A 22522-nucleotide genomic window follows, 5' to 3' on the forward strand; every position below is an offset into this window, starting at 1 on the left:
GGAATGATCTCCGCCTCGCCCGCTTCAAAAAAAAAAAAGAGGTGGATGTGGGAATGGTTTGTTTGGGGGGGGGGAGGTGGAGGGGGGAGGTGCGGAAGAAGAGACGACAAAGAGGCAGGCAACTCATTAAGAATGGAAACGCCAGCACTGGGCAGGGGTGCATCGAATCCGTAGTTGCGAGGTAAGAAAAAAGCGCGGCACAGCGCATGGCGGTTGGACCTATAGAAGGCACTTGAGAAGATTTGCACATGGCTGGGAAGAAGAGAAGGGGGACTGCACATGGACTTGGGTTCTGGATAACCCTCTTGGTAGAGGCAGGGAGCGACAGCGAAGGTGTCGTTCAACAGCCACAACAAAAAACAGCAGGGGGTCATGCTACTCGAAAAAAAAGCGGATATCTGTGACACACACTTGTACAGACAGACGGACGGAGATGTGGCGGTCACACCTGCCCACGTGATTGGCACACAGAGGGCAACTGTGGAGATCGATTCCATGAAAAAGGAACAAGAGAGGTACAGACGGGGGGGGGGCGGCGCTATCGGTTGCCCGCTACTCAGTGAACAGAAAAGAGAGGGATTGGCATACCGGTACCACTCCAAGAGTGAAAAAAAAAGGCCGCACCCGCAAACACGCACACACGAAACAAAAATCATAATCCTCATCGATCTGCTTCGACATTTCCGTGCACCAGCACCAGCAGATACTAGGTAGCAATGAAAGACGAGGCGCAAGGATACGACGTAATGCGGTGCTGTTGCCACCGGTTCACCACGTAGGGTGCGTCCTCCAGAAACCACGTGCCACCAGCTCCGGCGGCCAGCGTCAGTGCGAACATGAACCACATGAGATTCTCGAAGTTGTTCTCGAAGAAGCCGCGGAACAGACATGCGAAGACGGATGCGCCGAGCCCGGAGAACGTTTGCAGCAGTCCCGTTGGCTGGCCACGGTCGCGCGGCATGTGTGTCAGCACCGCGGGTAGCGCGGCCACGTTGAGCGCGTAGCAGCCCCAGCACATCACCGCATAGAAGACGGCGCAGTTGGACACCGTGTGCGGGATGTGGCCGGCAAAGGTCAGCGCGAACAGCATGTGGCCCAGCGACGCGATGATGCTGCCGAGCGCCACCACTATACGTGGGCCAAACCAGTCGTACAGTACGCCGAAGGGGAGGGTGAACATGCCGACGGCAACGCCGCTGAGATAGACGATGGTCATTTCGCGTGGCGTGAACTGGTATGCCTGCTGGAGGTAGAGTACACCAAAGACGGCGTGCATGCCCTGCGTGGAGCTGCTGATGGACAGAAGCAGGCCAAGAAAGAGGATGCGGAAGCGCCGAAGATTGTTGACGTTTGTTGAATGAGACTGCAGACGAGCATTGGCGGGCCTTCGTCCTCCTCGTCGTCGATTCGTTCCTCCTCCTCCCCCCCCCTCTTCCACGCCCCACCCCGCAATCAAATGGGAAATGAAAACCGTCGCGCATTCGTCAGCTTGAGGCGTCTTGTGTTGTCGACTCGGTTATATACATCCCCCTCCCCGTTGGGTACCGCAGCGAGCTTTTGAGATGCACAGCAAAAGGTTGGAGGGGGGTGGAGGGGGGAGGGAGAGGGACGCAGAACTCGGTGTGTGTTGGTTGTTTTGGTGTCCAAAGGCGTATGGATGAGGTCCAAGCGCACTCGTCAGGGAATCGGCCGGGAGTCTGCATTCGAGGGGCTCACAGCAGCTGCCGCGCTCAGAGTGTGATGAGCACATCAGCTATCCCCACACGAGGGACCTCCCACGTTTCTTTTTGTCTACTTCTAGACGGCTGGATGAATGTCGTGCATTGGACTGTGAGATGTAATGAGGTGCAAGAGACAGAGGCTGCAGGACGCGCAATGCAGGGAGGGATAAACAAGACACATATTTGTTTGCCGAGGAGTGTTGGCGGATTCAAGGGGCGTGAAGAACCATTCATTTTGTTTCACTCATTGGAGGGAGGGGAGGGAGGGAGGGAAGCATGGAAGGGGGAGACGATGTGTGCCGATTCGACAGAGTGGAGGAAGGCCGCTGGAGGGAAAAAACAAATGTCAGACGCCGTACTCAATACGCACATAAGGCTCTTGCACAGAGTTTTGGGAAGGTCCCCCCCCCCCGTCCCACCTCTCTTTTTCCCTCTGTTGTGAAAATCGAGCGTCCAGAAGCGGCAGTATGATTAAAAGCCACGCAAGTGAGGTGTAGTGATCGCACTCCCTCCCCTCCCCCGGGGAATCTTTGCAGGCATTGCCTTCGAATGAGAGGTGATGTTGATCCTTTAGTTATTTTCTTTTTGTTTGTTTGTATACACACACACATACGGTTTTAGCAACGAAAAAAAACACCAAATACATTAAAGAGGAGAGAAAGGAGAGGAAGGAGGGGCATTGGTGGAGGAAACAAACAAACAAAAAGAGAAATAATAAAAAATGAGAGACCAGAAAAAAGCGCGCGCGCGCGTGTGTGTGTGTGTCGGTCATTGATACATTACGACGGAGATGTACACAACACGCGTTTGAAAAATAAATTCAACGAACATCGCACAGAAATAGCACGTCTAGACAGGGGCGATGACGGGCTCACGTAAAAGGAGCCGCGCGCACGCTGCGAGTGCGATAAAACAAAAAACACACCGAGAAAACTTCGTAACAGTAAAGAAGAGGAGAAGAGGAATGGATTAAGGAGAATCAAAGCACGGCGAGTAAACATCAGAGGATTCCCCAAATGGCGGGAGCTACACTTGTCCGTTCTTTCCGACAAAAAAAACTGCGGCAAACGAGAACTTTCTTCTTCTATAGAAAGACGGCTCACCACGCCCAGCATTGTCGTGTTGAACACCTTCAGCCTCACCAATATGGGGAACGCAAAGGGTGGGGGGGGGAACCGTTTTTTTTCCTCCTGAAGAAAACAGTGAAGGAAAACGAAAGAGAAAAGGTGGATGTTAAGAGAGGCGCAACAAAGAAAATCGATGAAGCGCCGAAGAAATACTGCGAATATCACACACACACGCACACACACACTCGGGATGAGGGGGGGGGCAAAAGCAAGAGAAAGAAAGCCATGCGGTGCATACCTCTCTCTACAATAAGTCGAAACAGAAGTCCAGGCACTGGAGACGTGCTTAATTGGAATAGAGGGGAAAAGAAATAAGAAAATGAGGAAGCAACGAACATGCCAGGGGATGCACGGCATCTCTCATCACCACCGGTGAGGCCATCTGTTCTGTACCAGTGCTTTTTTTCCATTTTTTACTGTTACCATAACAGCTCCACAGAGGGAGAGGCTCCGGATGTTCCATGACAAAAAGAAAAACCGCACAGGCACACGGACACCTACACAGCGCATCTATCGAAGTTATTCCTCTGTTTGCCCCTCCTCCTCCTCCGGCATGCGTTCCTCGTCGCTCTCAGAGTGTGAAAAGACGCTGTGAGGGCCGAAGAGCAGGCGGGGAGAGAGGGGTGGGGGGGGACTCGGGAGGCGATGAAGCGCAAGAGGGAAATGCAACGCGTACGTCTTCTCTTTGTGCTGTTGTTTGTCGTCGTCTGGGGGACACACCTGCCCCTCTGTGCTTTTCTTGCCTTTACATCGGAGAAGAGGGCGGGGAGGGGGAGGGAGGGGTAAAAAGCGCGCGTGCTTGTGTGTGTGTGTGTGTGTGTGTGGGGGTCCAGATTATCCATGTGAAAAGGGAGGGGAGGGGGGGGGGAGGGGCGGGGGAGACAACATGAAGGGTGAAAAGACCACATCACACACGAAAAGACAAAAAACGCGAAACGAAATCTCCCCGACCAAAACAGGCGCGTATTTTGCGCACAGCAAAAATAATTAGCCGCCCTCCCCTGAAGTAAAACAACAAAACAAGTGAGAAATGGCCCGCACACGCCGCGTCGTTTTGCTGCAGTGAAGGTGGTGGGGCCCACAGCCACGTCATAACCGCCCTGCAAGACCTCATTGAACTGAACAGTCAAGACGAAATCCGTGTTTCATCCGCAAAGTACAAGAGGAAGGGGGGGGGCCCAGCCTTTGGGGTAGAGGAAAAATAAGGGCCCGCAGCACGATGAGTGGATGCCCAGTCGGGGATACACCGCGTCTGCACTTCGCTACTCCAATGTCCTCCTTGCCTCTACGATCTGCTCCTAATCCTGATAGTCGGTGGTGGAAACAGAAACGAGCGTCGGGGAAAGAAAAAAAAAAGTGTATATATATGTACAGGGTGCGGTGATGGTAGTGAGGCGGCGGGGGGGGGGAGGGGGAGGGGGTCAAATAAAAATAATATTAAAACAACAATCAACTCACCCCGCAAAAGAGTTGCATTGCACCGTTAATAGAACAGATAGGTCTCTCGCCCTCCTTACGCCTGCGCCTGCAGTTGATTTTCAGGTCCCTCGAGGGTTTCCGCAGCGCAGCCGCTCCGCCTCTTTTTCACCCCTTCGCTGTTTTTACAGCACCCGCACGCCACAAGCATCTGTTTGATACGCGGCACAATGACGCGGCGCTGTGCCAGCTCGCCACGCACCAGCTTCGAGTAGCGACGATGGACCACGTAGGAGGAAATAATGGAAGAGAAGGCAAGAGCGAGGTAGACGCCAACGGCGCTGTTCATGCAGCGGCGCGCGCCAATACAATAGCCGAGCGTCAGCGGTGAAGCCTCGCTCTCGTAGGAAAGATACCACGCACGCCAGTAGCACAGCACGAACCCGACCCCAGCACCGAGATAGCAGAAACCGTAATGCATGCCGATGTCGCGATCAAAGATTGTGCCAAGCACGTAGAATGTGGCGCTTGTGCTCATGCCGTAGAAAAATGCAGCGACCAAGTAGGCCATAATGAGCGCCTTACTGCCGGGCAACGCTATCCAAAGGAGCACACCGACAAAAAGACCGACAGACGCGATGGGGTAGATGAGCGTGGGAACGACGACGGTGCCGGCACGCTCACGCAACAGCTGCAGCACGCGCTCGTAGACACCCAGGAAGACGCGGCCGCCGGCGACGGACACACCACACATGGCGGAAAAAAGCACGTAGTGCTTTGGTTCCATGGCGCCGTAGCGTGCCTTGACCATAATTTGAATGTTCCAGTTTCCCGTCATGACCAGACCGATGCCCCAGACGCAGAGTGTCGTGTAGAAGATGAGCCACAAGTCAAGATATGTGAGGCTCTCCAGAAAGGTCGTCTGGTAGACCGGCACGACGTAGACTTCGCCGCACAGTGTTATTGTTTCAACGCGCGGGTGTGCGTGGGTGGATGGAGCGGTACGCCGGAGTTTAAGGTACTCCGGCTCACTTCCAGCGCTTGGGGAACCGAAGGCCGGGGGTGGCAAGCTTTCGCAGTCAGCATCCACCTGTACAGTGACGAAGGGGTTCCCCGGATTGCTCTCCTGGGATTCACAGTGTTTCTCCTTGTCGCTGGCACCAGTGAAGTGTGGCGCTTCTTCAGAGTCGTTCCCCACATCGTCCATGTAGACCGGAACCAGCGACCGCTCAGGCCCTGTGAGCTCATACAGTGGCAGCCCGAAGGCTTCCGACAACACCCCGCCTCGGGGATGACACTCCCTCACCGCCGCACCCCCTCTGGCCGGTCCAACGGGCACTGGAGCATGAGGTAGTGAAATTCCCTGGGCCTCTTCTTCTACGTCGCCCTCATTGTCGAGACACAACGGCTTTGGCCGAGGGAGGCGGCTCTGCTGACGGCGTGGTGCTGTAGACAGACCAGCGGCGGCGTTGGAGGAGGCCTTCCCAGCCACTACACACTCCGGAGACGAAGGCGATACTTCATCTCCCACCACCTCAGAAGTTTCATATGCGGATCGGCTCTTTTGCTCTTGTTTTCTGCCATCGTGGGCTTCCGCTCGCCGAGCTTCCAAGTGCCGTTGTAGATAGCGCTCCTCTTGCATATCGCGCAACGCCTCCTCCTTCGCCTTCGCGTCCGCAATCACCTGCTTGTCCTGCTCAGAGAGTCCGTCAATACTATCGAGGGGCACCACCAGTAGAAGCACCATCAGCACGATCACAATCGCACCGATCGCGATGCCGCGTAGCTTGCCGGGCGTCATGTCGACCGCGAGGTACGACACGCAGACGGCCTGAATGGTTAGGTAGAGATTGAGCAGCACCAGCACAGCCGTCATGATGGTGTAGCGCCGCTTCGGCACTAGCTGTGACATGTACCGGTTGCGAATGAGATAGGCGCGTAGCTGCTGTCGTGGTGTAATGCGGCGCTGCTGCCAGCGGTTCACCACGTAGGGTGCGTCCTCCAGAAACCACGTGCCGCCAGCTCCGGCGGCCAGCGTCAGTGCGAACATGAACCACATGAGATTCTCGAAGTTGTTCTCGAAGAAGCCGCGGAACAGGCATGCGAAGACGGATGCGCCGAGCCCGGAGAACGTTTGCAGCAGTCCCGTTGGCTGGCCACGGTCGCGCGGCATGTGCGTCAGCACCGCGGGTAGCGCGGCCACGTTGAGCGCGTAGCAGCCCCAGCACATCACCGCATAGAAGACGGCGCAGTTGGACACCGTGTGCGGGATGTGGCCGGCAAAGGTCAGCGCGAACAGCATGTGGCCCAGCGACGCGATGATGCTGCCGAGCGCCACCACTATACGCGGGCCAAACCAGTCGTACAGTACGCCGAAGGGGAGGGTGAACATGCCGACGGCAACGCCGCTGAGATAGACGATGGTCATTTCGCGTGGCGTGAACTGGTATGCCTGCTGGAGGTAGAGTACACCAAAGACGGCGTGCATGCCCTGCGTGGAGCTGCTGATGGACAGAAGCAGGCCAAGAAAGAGGATGCGGAAGCGCCGAAGATTATCGATCTTCCTAGGGTAGATGAGGAGGGCGCCGCTGGCGGCGTCGTGTCCCGGCGTTTTGTCGAAGTAGGCGAGTTTCGTGGTGGTCTTTCTGTTGTTCCTGCGTTGCATGTCGTCGTCCTCGATGGGCTCACTTGACGTGTGCGACGTGTTTTTGCCCCCCAATGGTGGTGCGCGCTGGCCAGCAAAGGAAATGACGTTTTGCGGGTAGAGCGGCGAGCGAGGAGTGACGAGCTCCCGGGCATGATCACTGTGGTGCGTGCCACAAGAGATGAAAGACAGGTCGTACTGCTGCGATGCCGTGTGATTCACGTGCACTTCCTTGCCGTCCTCCCGCCTTGGTGCCGCAAAGGACACGCGGAAAGAGCGTCTCGCTGGTGCGGGCGGATCTGTTGCATCGACCTCCAACGCAGATTGGTGATGCGCAGAAGACGTATCGTGTGCCATGATGCGTATTACGCTGCAGTGTGAAGAAAAAACAAGTAAGAAAGCGTACGCCAAGAGGCTTAGCAAGAGTCCGAGTGAACCCCAAGGAATCCGCAACAGCGGATGGTCTCACCGGGATGCGCAGGGGCAACAGAGGTCCCCCCTTGTGCTTTATGTGAAATGGGAGAATTAAACGACGAAAAAACTTGTCGTGTCTCGCTGGCGTGCTCGCAAAGAAGAGGAGAGGGGGGGCTGTGTGCCGCTCAAAAAAGGCAAAGACCAGGGAGACACGGAACCCGTTCGAGCGGGGGTGGAGGGGGAGGGGAGGGGTGTAGGGGTGTAGCTCTGATTCATGGCTTCATGCGAATAAAAACACAGCGTGTACTGGTTTGTATAACCCACTCTTCACCCTGTTTTTGGTGAGGGGGGAGGGGGGGGCGGGTTCAGTGGAGAATAATGTGAACCTGGCGCACCCGGTCTTCTTCACTGATTGGAGGTGCATGAGCATATTCGCCTTGAGCTCTGCAGACCCGAGCGGCCCTTTACGCAATGCCCCCGACTTGCTTCGCGTAAAAGCATAATTCCTTTCCGTTCTTGTTCCCTCGCACCATGGGATATATATGTTTTAAATTGTGTATTTTTTGTTTTGAGCGAGACGCGCATGCATGATGATCCATTGACGGACCACACACCCCTCGATACAAATATGCATATAAATGTATATATGCTTATAAATAGATTTTCCTTTGTAGAGATCTTCGTAGGGGGCCACAAAGAAGACAGACAAAAACAAAAATCGAGCAAAAAAATCATCCCTTTGCTTTTCCTTTCCTCCGCCTCCAGGGGGGTGGGTGGGTGGGTGGGGAGAGGGAAGGGCAAGCTACGACACATCCTCTGTTCTTCTTTCTTGTGCTCGCTTAAAAAAACCTCACGGCCTCCAGCGGGTGCGTCGTGGGTCGGTGCAGGGTCATCTTTCTTTTCACTTCGAGCCTTCCTTCTCCCCACTTCATCCCCCGCCGCCTGCGCACGCTCTTCACCAGGCAATGTGTTTTGCGTTCATGAGCGGTCCACCACACACCCCACGCCTAAATCTCATTTTCTTTCACACAAACACCTACCCCCCCTCTTTTGTGCGAGTAATGTGTCACTCAACACACACACACACACACAGACAGACACACACACAGACATCCACACACATCTGCACCGTGCAACAAAAGAATAAGGAGGAGGAGGAGGGGGGGGGGAAGGAAAAAAGACAACAAACATGGGAGAATTCAAAGGGGATCGCCGTGTGTGGAAGTACAGGCCGGCCGGGCACCAAGCGACGCAAGAAGTGAGAGTGAAGCAGAGCGGCACCCCCACCTTGGAGGAGGGAAACGTGGGGAAAAGTTCTCAGAAAGTAAAGATGTGGGAGGTGAAAAAAAGAGGTGCTTTGTAGAGACCGTGTAGGCAGGCTGCGGTGTTGAGACCCCCACCTCCCCACCGTGGGGGTAAAAAGGCAACAAAAAAGAGGGTTTCGTGCAGTTCCTGGAACAAACGAATTTTTTTTTTGAGAAAGGACTGTAGAGGAGAGGGGTGGGGGGTGGGGGCAACACGAAGAAATCAGAGAAGAGAGAGAGCGGGACCAACACCACAAAGCCCTTTCCCCAGCAATAATACGAGGGACATGGAAAGTCAATAGGGGGGGATGTCAGGTGAGAGAGAGACCCAGAAACACAATAAAAAAAGGGGGAGGGAAAGGCGCAGTGAAGAGTGGGATTGGCAAAATATGTGGCATCATCACGATCTTTCGATTGTGCCATGTTCACCCTCTTCGTACCGTTTTGGTATGTCTCCAGTGACGATCAACCCGCTCCAACATAAAACAAAAAAAAGCATGCAGTGCGCTGTCAGCCCTCTTCTTGACAGAGAGGGAGAGGGGGAGAGAGGAAGGGTAAAGACAGGGAAAGAGTCCAGAGAATTCCTCCCCCCCACCAAAAAAGCACACAGCATCTGCATTTGACGGTGCAGAGCGTTCTTGCACTTGAGACAGGTACCTCCACAGGGATGGGGGGGGAGAAAGGGGATATGAGAACGGAAGAAGAGGTGAGAACCTCCGTAAATAAACAGCTGAGCAGCCGACTTCAAGCAGAAAGAGAAACGCACACACACACACAACAAAAATGTGTACCAAAGTAATAATAGAGGTAAAAATAAATAAATAACACGTAGACACACAATATGTACATATATGTATGCATGTCTGCATACCTTTACAGATGAGAAGCTGTAACCCAGCCCATATGCGCGGGGGTAAAAAAAAACACAAGCTGATCAGCATGAAGAGAAGTGGACTAGCCTGATGGCGCAGAGGAAAAACAAGATAAAGAGAACGCGAGCAAAAATGTCTCGCCGAATTGTCCTCTACGCCTACCCCCGCCCATCCCAGAGGGTCAGTAGGAATCAAAAAAATGTGGATGAGTAAAGGGGAAAAGGTTTGCGTGTTTGTGTGTGCCAAAGGACAGACGCACAAAAACAACAAACAGAAAAAACCGCATGTTTTTGCGCACATAAAAACGATACGGTGTGTAAACACGTTTGGCTGTGAGACACATAGGCGGCGGTGTGTATAAAAAAAAACGGGATGGGGTAGCGAGGGGGGGGGGCTGACTCTCAAGCAAATGTATGCTCTCATGGATATCCACATATGTACATGTCTATATGTTTGTGTGCAAGTATACACACACATATATACTTTTCTTGTGCTTTCACCTCATTTTTGTGCCCAGAGGAAGCCGAAGAGGCCGAGAGTGAGGGAGGAACCCCCACTCCCCCCGTGGGGGCGTTTTGGTGAAGCGCTGCTGCGCTGACGGCTGAATGTCCCAAAGTCGTCACTGTTATTTTACACACACCTCAGATACCAGGGTGTGACTATCCAAGTGGGGAACGGAATGGTGTAACCCACAGGGAATCGGAGAGGAACGGAGAAAAAAAAAGACGAGAGTCATGCCCAAACAAGCCAAAGAAGAGCAGTACGAGGCGGGGAGGGGGGGGGGAGGGGTCAGGGAATGGGGTAAAAAAAAGGCAGGGAGACAAAAGGATCGCAAACCCTGCGTTTTACTATCGCCCCAAAACCCCCGTTTTGGCAGGCTCCACTGAATTACGGTGGCAGTAGTCGGTGAGAGACTGGGGAAACTTTTTAGGCTGACCATAAGTAGAAGAGGAAATCAGATCATCAATGATGCTCATTTCTTTTTTTTTCCATACCAAACTGCTTGCCTGATGTCACGGAGGTGGATGGAAGGAGGATGGGAAAGCATGGCACACACACTAAGCTGTGTGAGTCGTGCATCAAAGCCAGCAGTGCCCACGCCAGGTGAAAGTCCGATAGCCGCCAAACGACTCGGAAAAACACTCGATCCACCTCTCACGGTGCCGAGGCGAGCTTGCGGTGGCGCTAAGGAAGTCTGAGTGTTTCATCGCAGCGACCCGCCAAGGGCGAGTACTCCTTCCTCCACCTATACGGTAGGCCGAGGTATTCATGTGGCTCGGATGCATCTTACTTGCCCCATTGTCCTGACTGGTGGCTGTGGCGGTGGTAGTGGGTAGCCTAGGCCACTCCGCAGCAATGCCACGCATGACGGCCCACATAGGTGGAGACCGGAGCTCCCCTTCTGTTCTCTGATACGACTGAGTTGGCGTGGCTGTAACACGCGTCCGCTGCTGCTTCAAAAGGCACGATGCATCCTCTCTGAGAGGTTTGACTGGAGCGACGCAAATCGACTCGTTCTATGGTAAAAAATATAAAAAAGGGGGGCGCACGATGTCTCAAACAACATATACACACACATACACATATATATATATGTATATATATTTTCGGATTTCCCTGTCCTTGGTGTTCCTACGTGTGTGTGTTATGAGCGTTGAATGCACAAGGCAAGCGAGACGCCCCCTCCCTTCCAGTGTAGAAGGGCAAAAAAAAACATTGCGGGAGGGGGGGGGGAGAAGGGGAAGAGAAAAGAGAGCGAAAGAGAGAAGGGAGGGTGTGTGTGGGGGTGGTAAAGGAGTCAACCGCAACCCCATACAGCGACGAAAAAAAAAAACAAAACATACACACATAGTGAGCCCCCTCTTTCAAACAAAAAAAAAAAACGTATTGATCGCGAAAAAAAATAAGAATACACATGAAGGGAATAAACAAAATACACTCTCCCTCTCCCCTCTCCCCCACCCTTGTCGTTCTGACATCATCAGAAGAGGTCGGCGAAGGACGCATGCACGGGAAGGGGTGGGGGTGGGGAAGGTGAGGGAGAGGGGGCTGTCAATGAATATGGCCGGCAACAAAAGAAGTCTGCGAAAAGAGAGGAGCAAAAAGGAAAGTGCAGTGAAACGATGAGGAAAAATCAAAAGAAAAAATAGACAACAGTTGTGACGTCTCTATGCTGCAAATAATTGCGAAACGGAAAAAATATATGATGTGCCCCTCCTCACACACACACAGACGGACTGACGGACAGGGACAATAGTGAAATGCATCGCAGCACACCAGACCCATTATATATATATGTATATAGTGTAAACATATATACGTTATATCGGACCCTCTTTGTTGTGTGCAAATTATGAGCATTGGCGCACACTGCAGCTAAGCGGCAACGCGTGGGGTTGGGCGGTGGCGGCGCTCTGCGGACCCACCAGAAAAGATGAAGAATCCTGTATTATTAACTGGCTCCTTGTCTGTCTTGTGGGCGAGAATAGCCTCCTCCAACGTCAGCGCCCGATCCGCGAGCAGAACGCAGTCACCTTTCTTGACCCCCTTCAAGGCCTCGGGGGCGTTGTTCTCATCATTGGAAGTGCCGGCAGACGGCAGGCTCCGGAAGACCACGACAGAAGTGGGCATCAGAAGCTGGAACGCCGCAGGGACACCACACACCAGCGTATCCATTGAGTCCTTCAAGTAGTGGATGAGGGTTGAGGGCGGCTGAGTAGGAGAAGGAGAAGCACAGATAGAGAGGAGGACGTTAGAGGGGTTGGGTGGTGTAGATAGATGGCGAGCCCCTTGGGAGGGAGGAGGGGGGCCACCATGAGGGTTGAGAGTCCGACCGAGACCTCAGTGTCTGTGTTTGTATGATTTGGGTAAAGTAGGTAAGAATGCACAAAAGCGTTATTATAAGGTGTAGTGGAGGCGTGCGACTGGGGGGGAGGGAAGGGAGGAGGGGCGAAGAAAAAAAAAGATTTAATATATTCTTTGGGTGAAGCTTACGCAGTCGCTCACAAGTGCAGTATTTGAAAATGATATGGTGCCAATGATAAGAGTGAGTGAGTGAGGGGGGGGGGGAAGGGAGGAGGGATGAGGCCAGGCAGGATGACAGATAGAGAGGGGGGGGGGAGGGTAGGCGTGAAATGAGCGAGGAGGCCAAAGGCCAACACACACTAGCACTGACCTGGGTGCATGCCAGATTAGTTGCGTCCCGCTTTCAGCTACAACTGAAGAGTTTTCTTCCACTCAATGCTCAAACAACAACAAAAAAAGAAATCCTCGTCTTCCGAACTGAACATCGGCCGAGGAAGAGTGATCCCTAAAAAGGGGTACGGCCCCAGCGAATAGCAGGTCAAGTCGCAGTACGTACGTTAAAGAAGGAACAGCGCCACTCGATGTCAGAGACATGCGCATACACATTTATGCATCTGCATTCAAGATCGATAGAGAGCGAGAGAGTGGTGAGGCTCTTTTCGAGCAACGGGAGGCGGCTGGTGTTCAGCCCAAGGCAGGATGGGGTTGTTGTTGCGAGGAGGGGGGAGGAGGGGGACAACCTCCATCCCTCCACCCCCATCCTGTCCAGAAAACGTTTTGTTCTAGGCTACCGCAGGAGCTCATCGACCAGGCCTCTCCAGCGCTGCAGTGTCTCGACGAAGACGGGCACCACGTCACACAGCGCCGCCGGACTACAGTGACGCACCGGAAGAGACGTTGTGAGGACAACTACGTTGTTTTTAGTTGACAGGCCGATGCCACCACCACACACCTCACGGCCCAACAGCGATCCCTCGAGGAGCACCTCAAATAGTTTCATCCGCAGCGGAATGTTTTCGGGTAGTTCTGTGAGAAGTGATGAGTAGAGGTACAACCGCTCGGTCGCGGGGTCGTAGGTGAGCAAAATGGAGAAGTCCTCGTCCGTCCCCAAGACACATGTGAGGTTCTTGTCGAAGCTCAATGATACTTGAAGCTTCTCTGCCAGCATCCTCAGACTCTCCTTCGCCACTAGAAGCCCATCCACATCGCTGCAGTCTCGCATTCGACGTGCTTCATGAGCTCTGTCCCGCAGTGGAGTCATCGCGGATGTCTGGGTCGCTTGTAACAGTTGATTCTCCAGATCCGCGTTGCGTGCTTCTGTCACACTCAACTGCCGCTGCAGGCGTTCAATCTCACGCTCCATCTGATGTGTATTCTGCACGGCCGGGTCGTCTAGCGGTTCGCGCCACGTCTGTTGCGATGCGGGAAACGGGTGCTGTAACGGCTGGCGGTTGGCGTTGCTCAGTCGATGAGGCGGCGAAGCAGCAGCAATTGACTGCTGCTGCTGTTGTTGTGGCGGCTCCGATAGTTTAGCTGTCAGTGGCTGGGAGGATTCGATGCTCGCTGGGTCCCGTAGGTGCAACACAGCTTCGTTTGTTAAGCCAAACTGCTCGCCCAGCATGTCATCCTCCAGCACCAAGTTGCCCGCAAGCAGATGCTGGTTCTCTGGTACACCGTAAGACTTGAGGTAACGGCGAACCTTGGATACGCTGAGTTTGCCGAGATCGCCGCGGATGACCATCTTGAATTTGCGTCCATCCGCGCTCTCGACAAAGAAGGCCTGCTTTTCCTCCATTTGAATCGTATTTACTCCTTTTTTTTCACACACACACACACCGATCTATGTATTTATATACAAATACATATATGTATATATATATGTATGTGTGTGTGTGTGTTGTTCACCGTTGGTGCGTTTGGGAGAGTTGCGTTGCCGATCTAGTCAATTGGAAAGAGTCAGAGGCGCGGTGTTGCTCTGTATATATATATATATATATAGAGGGTGCGGGGTGGTGAAGTGGGGGAGGGGGAGGAGGGGGAGAAGAGGAGGAAGAAATGCTTCGTGATTTAAAGGGGGGTAACCGCTTGCCCAAGCGACGCAGTGATTGCGTTGCATCAACAAAGAACCCATAACAGGGTAGTGGGCCTCCCATTTTGATAAAAATATTTGTTCGCCTGTTTTTTTTTCGTGTGCGCTTATTCTGCACGTGCCCCTTCCCAGGGACACACGTTGTGAGAACACCTTCACTTCTCTGTCTCTCATCCTCTGGGGGGAGGGGATAGGTGTCCCCCAGCACATACACTACAGGGCCTCCTTCTCGCAGCCTGCCGGTGCAACTCTCAAACGCGGGCGAGTCCCGCACCCTCAACACGTCGTCCCGAAAGGCCGCACCCTGTGCAGCCCCCGATGGTCAGCCCAGGAGCCAAAAAGTAAAACGTGGATCGCTGCCAGTCCGCCGCTCGGTATCATTATCATGGGGGTGAGGGGTGTCGTCGATTAACGCAGTTGGCGCTCAATGTTGCTCTCGTCCTCTTCTGGATTGGGAATCTCCGTCGGATCCGCGAGGTCGAAGAGTCGGCTGGGGTACACCGAGAATCGCTTGGACTGGACAACCCTATGCACCGGACCATCTTCTATGACACACTCTCTCCCAACGGTGGCTAGTGCGGGACAGACCAATAGGTCAGTCAAGGACTCCTCGCAGATCTCTTTCCGTGGGTCATTGGCGCTGGCGGGTGCAGCTTGGCCACGGGAGACCGTCGGATGCTGCGTGAGACACTGTGCATCTGCAAGTGTGCGCGGACAGCGCGGGCATGTGGGGTTTCTCGCGGCAGGCTCCCTGTGTTGATCGGTCCCACCCGGCATCTTGCGTTGGGCCACTGTGCCCTCGTTGTGATGCGTGCGGGGATACGCCAGACAAGAGTGGTTCACCATTCATACCGTTTCTCGCACGTCGGGCACACTGCAAAGGGCTTCTCGTTGCCACTCATTTGGAGGGGGAGGGGTCTCCGATGTGTGTGCATGGGCCGTGTCGTCGTGTGGAGCCACACACGGGCCGCGTTGGATCGAAATGCCCCCTCGCAGTGTGTGGACATGGAATGACGCCAGGGGGCTGTGGCCTCGGGCGTGTCTTGTCTACCCCCGGGAGGGTGGTGGGTCGGAGTGTTGGGGTGATGTCCCCCCAGTGGGTCCTGATCCTGTGGGATACATACTATCCCTCTAGGCGGACCCACATAGTCCCCACACCGGGCACCGAAGTGTAGCCGCTGGCGGCGGCGGTGGGCGGCTGGGCGACCTCAGCGGGCATCTGTGGCGTGTGAGCCATGTCGTGTTTCCAGACGTTCGCCTGCAGTACTGTCAGGGGAGGCGCTGTCGCTGCTCGCTTGTTGAGGATACCTGCACCTCCGAGGACACAACGTTTCTCTTTGCTGTCACACTCTCTATTGGGGTTCCTGGGGCGCGTGTCTGGTGCATCGAGTTCTGTCGGTGGGTCACTGGGAGGGTTTGTTCACGGCGCCGCTGGGGGGGCCGAGTCTGCCGTCGCATTGCCAGGTGGAGGTAGTCCCGGGGGTCTGTCCGCGGGAGGGGGAGATGGGTGTGGTCATGTGCTGCTCCGAGAGGTCTCTCTCGGGGTGAGGGCAGCACCTCAGCGCATATGTGGCACTTGTACACCTTTTTGTAGGACCCCTGTGCCTTTCCCGCCCCTTGCAGCGTTACTGGGGGCTTGAGCCCTCCCTGCCACCGGTGTCACGTCATCCTGTGCGTTACTCCCGCTTGCCGTGAGGTGCATATGGGGAGACAGACCGGACACACTAGTGAATTGTGCTGCCGTGTTGCCACGGCTAGAGTAGGGAGGATGGGGGTGGATCTGGGTCCAATGGGTGGACACCATCGGCAGGCCATGTTGTCCTCCTTACCGACGAATGGCTTTACGTGGCCCAACCAAAAAGTGTTTGGAGGTGTCCGTGCGATAATGCGCCACTATGGACTCCCCACTGCGATCATATTTCACTGTATTTCCTTAGGGGTGTATGGGGTGGACATGGCCGAGTGAGTTGGACCGGTGCGTGTTCGGGCCCCTCTCCGTTGGTGAGCGCCGCATCTGTTTCTTTCCCAGGTTGTCGCTTGATGCCTGCCACAACGTCTGTGATCCACGCCGTATAAGATTGGGGCATGTCATTCCCCCTGTTGGCTGCTTTGTGCACGGCCTCGTTTCGCGGGACACCGCAGTGTGAGAAGACGAGCTGGAAGGACAGGTGGACTTTGCGCCGAGTGTGTTTGAGGGTGATGGACCAAATACGTGAGAGGGTCCCATCCTACACACCGGTTGGGCCTGTGTGTCCAGCGCCATCAGAAGTGAGGTGAGGGGGGAGGAGAGTCTGTAAGTACTGCCACCTCGAGGCGGCGGTGTCCTCCTGATGGGACCACGTTCCCCAGCGCATGTGTCCCGGCTTCCATGTGGCAACGCTCTCCGCCCAGTGTAGCCGCACGCCAGTCCACTCCGCCCCGCACCGCACACCCCCGCGCCACTCCCCCGTTTTCCGTCGCCGCCTATCTCCAAGGTTGGCAGTCGTGGGATGTAAACCGCCTCACTCGACGCATTGCGTGTGTGTGGGTGTGTGCGTGTGTCTCTTTGGTTTGCTCATCCGCTGTCGCCTTTTAGTCCACCGCGCCTTGGGCGTCCGCGGTTTCGCGTGCTGCTACAACGTAGGGCAGGCCCAAAGCTGAGAGGGAGCCGATGCCGCTGTGCTGAACCTGCGCGACCGACTGCAGGACGCGGTGTTGTACCTCGCCGACGATGCAGAGGTTGTCTACGGTCAAGACGCCTGCGGTGTGCGCTGCTCGGAGAGAAAGGGGGGGGGCGTGCCGACGGTGCGGTCGCGCACGCTGGCAGCGGCAATGCTGTGGTCGAAGAGGTGAAGAGGATGTCTAGTAAGAAGGCGCAGGCCACCGGGTATGTGCTGTGTGTGCGCGGGTGACTGGGTGCGCGTGGAGCAGGGCAAGCGCGGTTGGGCGGGTGTCTCTCATGGCCAAAGGGCAGTGAGAAGGACAAGGAAGCGGCAGTTGGGGGGAGAAGAGTAATAGGGGAAGGATGAGAATAGACATGGAGGGAATCGAAGCAGCTCTGCGACAGTATCACGCTGCGACAGCGTCGAGGCCATGGACAGCCGAGGATGTACCCGGGGTGATGCATGCGCAGGCGCCGACGTAGCCAGCGACCCCCTCTTCGCTGAGCTGCGCCCAAGTAAGTGTTGGTGTTGGGGTGTGTGATGGTTTTCTTGTTTCGTGTTGACAGCGCACTGGTGTCCACGGAAGAAGAGAAGTGAACGAGATACATAAGGAAGGACAAGCACACACATACAGAGAGACGGGGAGGGGGAGAGGGCGGAGGCACGGAGGGGTGGACTCAGCACGCTCACTCACTCTCCCTCCACTCTGTGTCGTAGGGGAGGAGGGGCACAGGGACGTGGCGCTGTCACCATCACAGACCGCAGGTGTATATGTGGGCGCTGTGAAGGGGAAGGGGAGGGGTGTGAAGTGAAGAAGTCAAGGATGATAGAGAGCCCAAAGAAAGAGAAGAAAAAAGGAGAAATCCACCGCGTTCGGGATGGGGTGAGGAGGGGTGACGGGCGACGGAGGGCGTGGGGGGTGAGGGGGAGCACACACCCGCTCATCCATCCACCAAACCACCCACACATCGGTGCGTGAAGCCGAGGAACGCGAGACGAGCTCCCCAAGTGGAGGTGAGGGAGTGAAGGTGTGGGAGATGATAGAAGGAGGAGCGGGCGATGAGGAAGGAGAGGAGGAGTGGGCCCTCTCGCCTTGTATACAGCATCCACATCGACGGCCCTCCATGTCCGCCACTCCACCCATCGATCCCACCCCTGCACCCACCCACCTAATCCACACACACGGATAATACAGTAAGCGGGTATAACATGGGAAGGAGAGGAAGAGGAATCCAATAAGCAACGAAGAAGTGGTTGAGAAGGGGGTGAAAAGGACGACACCACCACCGCCCGAGTGTGGATAGGGTGTGGAGGTGGGGTGCCAAACACTCACCTGCCCATCAACCGAGTACGTGGACCAGCGAGGACACTCGGCACGATGAGCTATCGACGGCAACCCTACCTCAAGACACCGGTCGGTGGTATCACACCCAGCCACCGCCCATGGAACACCACACGGCTGGACTGGGGAGCTGGTGTTCTAGCATCTTGCCGACGGGTATCACCGTGTGTCAGACCCGTTTGCGTACACGCCTATTCACTTGTCGGATACGTGTGTAGCGCCTCAGACTCCAGGGACGCTTCTTCAGGTCCCACTCTTCGGTGGTAATAGTCCCCGTCCACATTCCTGCTCGGCTTCGGAGTGACTGGAGTGGAGGGGGCCCTGCGCATGCACTGCAGTACCACCACGACAAGAAACGCACACCGGGTTGAGGTCGGGGCCCTCTCAGGGTGCGTCATGTCATCCCAAGCGGAGAGTGTCGGTCGTGTATGCAACCCTCGCTAGGTGGCCGCACCAGCAGTTGCGATGAGCAGTGCGCCAGGCGTTCTGATGTTAGGCACTCAGACCAACAGTCAGTGTCACCACCAGCAGCGCCACTCCAGCAGACACAAGTGTACACGTGCTGTGGAGGCCGGCTGTACCGTTGACACGGGGGTAGAGGTTATCGCCTTTGCCGTTGCTGGACGTGGCATCCGGCTTGTTTGCACCACTGCTGCTGCTGGGCATGCTGCCGGTGGGGGTGTGGCCTGTCCTCAGCTGCTAGTCATGCTGTCGGCGAGGGAGCTGTCTTGTCCGCTGCTGGTCATGCTGTCGGCGAGGGCGCTGTCTTGTCCGCTGCTGGTCATGCTGTCGGCGAGGGCGCTGTCTTGTCCGCTGCTGGTCATGCTGTCGGTGGGGGTGTCGTCTAGTCCGCTGCTGCTGCTTGTGCCTCTGCTCTTTTCGAGATCAGATTTGAAGTCCATGGCCGCCTTCAGGTTGCCCTGGCACACCTCAGCGTACGGCGGGCACGTGATGTAGCTGTCGGTATCGAAGGCGTCACTGATGTTGTCGAGTGTGATGTTCAGTCCCGGCGTACAGTTCACATAAGTGGTGCTCCCCTTCACCTGGACGCTGTACGTCTTCGTTGCGTTGTCGCACTGATGTTGGCGCACATGCCCGAGATGGGCCAGGTCCTCGTGCTGATGTTCTTCGGCGCGAACAGCCCCATCGATGCAGCGCGCCGCGTCGGAGAAGACGTTGAAGTTCTTCGAAGTCGCCCGATGCGGTAGAGGAGTTCAGGTTGCACGCACCGTTACGTAGAGGCTCCACATACGGGCAGGAGTCCAGTGCAGGTGAGCTATGCTCCGCGCTCTGTCGTCGGTGAAGTATTGGTAAGCCGTACGGCACGGGCGTGTCTCGTCAGGTGAACATCGCATATTGCCAATGTCGAGGCGGCTGGACGTGCAGCGGTACTCTTCGTTTGTGTCGTTGCAGAACATCTGCGGCCACTGCGTGATGTTGTTCTCCTATGCACGTGTTGTTGAGGAAGTCACAGCTGGCGTTGCGGCCCCACGTCATCACCTCCGCCTTGCTGAAGTTCGCCTGGTAGAAGCCCATGTCCTCGAAGATGGCCATCGTCAGCGCACTGTAGTAGCCGGCACCCACCTCAGGCGCCATGAGCTCGTCCTTGGCGTTGCGCATCTTCAAGTGCGAAGATCTGCAGTTATCATCCTCGTGGTCTCTCCAGTCTCCAATATGCTCCAGGGTGTCGCAGCCGTAGTGCTCGCGTGCCATCGCGACCGTCTTGTTGCCCTTGATCGACAGGAGCGGTATAGTGCTTATCGCTAAGTTCACTGCTCGAGTTCTGCATGATGCCGGTTTGGTCTCGAAAAAGCGGTTGCTGAAGCCCAGCGCATGCGCAATCTGGTGCGCTACCACACGAGTGACGCGTCTGGTCGTAGCGCGACACGATCTTCGTCCGCGGGGACGTTGATCACGCCGACAGCGGGCTGACCGTCTGGAAACACCTGGCAAGTCGCGCCCCATGCGAGCACACCTGCATCGCTGGGAACGGATGCCACGTACAGCACGAAAGTCGGTGTTGTTGAAGCCCTTCGTGCGATGCGCCTCCGGCACCTTGAAGTTACCACAGAGTTCACCCTTCATGCTCCGACACCTTCCAGGTGCCCTGCACCTGCTTCACCTTCAGGCGGTCCGTGTGCAGCCGCACCGCCTCGGGGAGGATCGAGTTCATCAGGATGTCGCGCTTCTCTTCGGTCAATATGTCGTCTTCTGTGCATGTTAGATTTCCAGTTGCGTGATCTGATCTTCTGCCCGTCACCTTTGCAGTAGCGCTTGGGGTCCGTGAGATCCTCCGTATGACACGGTGATGCGCAGCTCACCCCAGTCCTCGGAGCGCGCGACATTGGGCCGAGTGCTGTCAGATCAGCGCATAGTCGACTGCGCGTGCTCATGGTCGGTGGTGCGGTTCAGCTGCGACAACGAGGGCAGACCCACGGCAGAGAGCGTTCCGCAGGTTCCTGTGCTCCTGCCGCCACCGACCGCAGCACGCGCTGCTGTAGCTTGTCGTGGATGCAACGGTGACCCGCAGCCAAGTCGCCGGCAGTCTGTGCCCACACGGCCGCGGAGCCGGCCGCCAGCGCGAGCCACGTCACTGCGGTGAGGCGCACCAGGCGTTCGGCACCGCTACGCAGCTGGTGCGTGCTACCCAAACAGTTGCGGGTCATGCTGGCGGTGGGGTAGAATGTGGAGGTATATAGGCGGGTGGGGGGTGTAGGGAAAAGGTGAGTGAATAGGGAGGTGCTGCAGAGCGGGTATGTGCTGTGCTGTGCGTGCCTCTGTATGGGGGGACGGATCAGTAAGGAAAGAGCGATTGAAAGTGGCGGTGATGGGCGCAGGATTGTGCAGTCTAGGGGAGCGGTGGGCGGTAGAAAGGTAGAGAGTGGGGCGAGATGAGGGAAACATCAGCGACGGGTGGTGGGGGAGACGTGATGGGATGAGGGTGTGGGGTGGGGGATGGGTGGATGGTTCACATCATGCGCGTGGAGAGGGAGGGAAAGGGAGGGGCCGCCGGTGAGGGTCAGCGAAGCGGAAGAGAGCGAAACAGGCGGCAGCAAAAAGGGAATCTCACCATGGCTACACCGCCTGGAGTGGAGGGGAGGGGAGGGAGGGAGAGGGGCCAGAGCCTTTGGCAAGACGACACATAGGAGTACACAAAACCACGTCTATACACATACACGCACACACACACAATGTAGACGCCACCGAGTAGCACAAACAGAAGGTGAAGAGGGGGGGAGGTCTGTGTGTGTATGTGTGACGGAGGGGACAATTGAGCACCTTGAGGCACACGCGTGTTGTATGTGCACACCAGGCATGGTGGGGGGGGTGAAGGGATGCACATTCTGAGCTACAATATTTGGTGACGGAGCCAGTCGTATGAAAAGACGCCACCCCATCCCGTGTTGGTCTATACACCGCCCCCCACGGCCCCTCCTCCCCTGCGAACCACCACATCTCACGTCAATGTATGTGCGTACACAGTACACCCACCTCTGTCAGACTCTGTGGTTGCTGCCCTGGTCGGTATACCGCCACTCCTCGGGTGTATGTCACGACACAACAAAACAAAGTCAAACAAGCCAAGAGGCGAGATGGACACGTGTAACATCGGAGGGGCAGGGGGGGGGTGCGAAGAGGGATGAAGGCAGAAGCTGTGTCCTCCTCTCTGAAGGAGAGTGTAGCCACATGGACACAACACACATGGATAAAAGCGAAAAGGGAGAGAGTACTGCAGGCGTGCACACCTCCTCCCCCGTCACTCTCTCTCCTCCCCACCATTATTCTTGTTGTGCTGTTTTCTTCATGTAGGCGTGACAGAAGAGGGGGGGTGAAAGAGGGCCTCTTGCGATTCCTCTCTGCGGCACTCACAGAGAGTATACACCAATATATCTGTATATGTATATGTATATATATATGCATGTACACAGCAAGCGATGGTCGGATGGATAGAGAGGGGAGGGGAGGGAAGGGGAGTGACACAGAGCAAAAATGTAATGCGTACATGCTTGTCTACATACCCGTGTGTGCGTTCATTCTGCACGTGCCCCTTCCCAGGGACAAACGTTTTTAGAACACCTTCACTTCTCCGTCTCTCATCCTCTGGGGGGAGGAGGATGCAGGGTGAGGGCGTCAGTTCGTGGTGAG

The 22522-nt window shown here is 55.7% G+C and overlaps 4 protein-coding genes across 4 annotated transcripts; all 4 read right to left on the reverse strand.

Annotated features, from left to right (window-relative positions):
• Positions 1 to 706: 706 nt before the first annotated feature.
• Positions 707 to 1276, reverse strand: JKF63_03806 (uncharacterized protein; the record flags this gene model as incomplete). Its single annotated transcript, XM_067899804.1, has 1 exon — positions 707 to 1276. One exon carries the CDS (start codon positions 1274 to 1276, stop codon positions 707 to 709), a length of 570 nt encoding a protein of 189 aa, XP_067755010.1.
• A 3085-nt stretch (positions 1277 to 4361) lies between these two features.
• Positions 4362 to 7265, reverse strand: JKF63_03807 (uncharacterized protein; the record flags this gene model as incomplete). Its single annotated transcript, XM_067899805.1, has 1 exon — positions 4362 to 7265. The coding sequence occupies one exon, from the start codon at positions 7263 to 7265 to the stop codon at positions 4362 to 4364; it is 2904 nt and encodes a 967-aa protein (XP_067755011.1).
• Positions 7266 to 11874: 4609 nt separating this feature from the next.
• On the reverse strand, positions 11875 to 12174 carry JKF63_03808 (uncharacterized protein; the record flags this gene model as incomplete). Its single annotated transcript, XM_067899806.1, has 1 exon — positions 11875 to 12174. The coding sequence occupies one exon, from the start codon at positions 12172 to 12174 to the stop codon at positions 11875 to 11877; it is 300 nt and encodes a 99-aa protein (XP_067755012.1).
• Positions 12175 to 13090: 916 nt separating this feature from the next.
• On the reverse strand, positions 13091 to 14098 carry JKF63_03809 (uncharacterized protein; the record flags this gene model as incomplete). The annotated part of the gene is made up of 1 exon (XM_067899807.1): positions 13091 to 14098. The coding sequence occupies one exon, from the start codon at positions 14096 to 14098 to the stop codon at positions 13091 to 13093; it is 1008 nt and encodes a 335-aa protein (XP_067755013.1).
• Positions 14099 to 22522: the final 8424 nt, after the last annotated feature.

Source organism: Porcisia hertigi, chromosome 31 (assembly GCF_017918235.1).
Source record: "Porcisia hertigi strain C119 chromosome 31, whole genome shotgun sequence".
NCBI classification, from domain to species: domain Eukaryota; phylum Euglenozoa; class Kinetoplastea; order Trypanosomatida; family Trypanosomatidae; genus Porcisia; species Porcisia hertigi.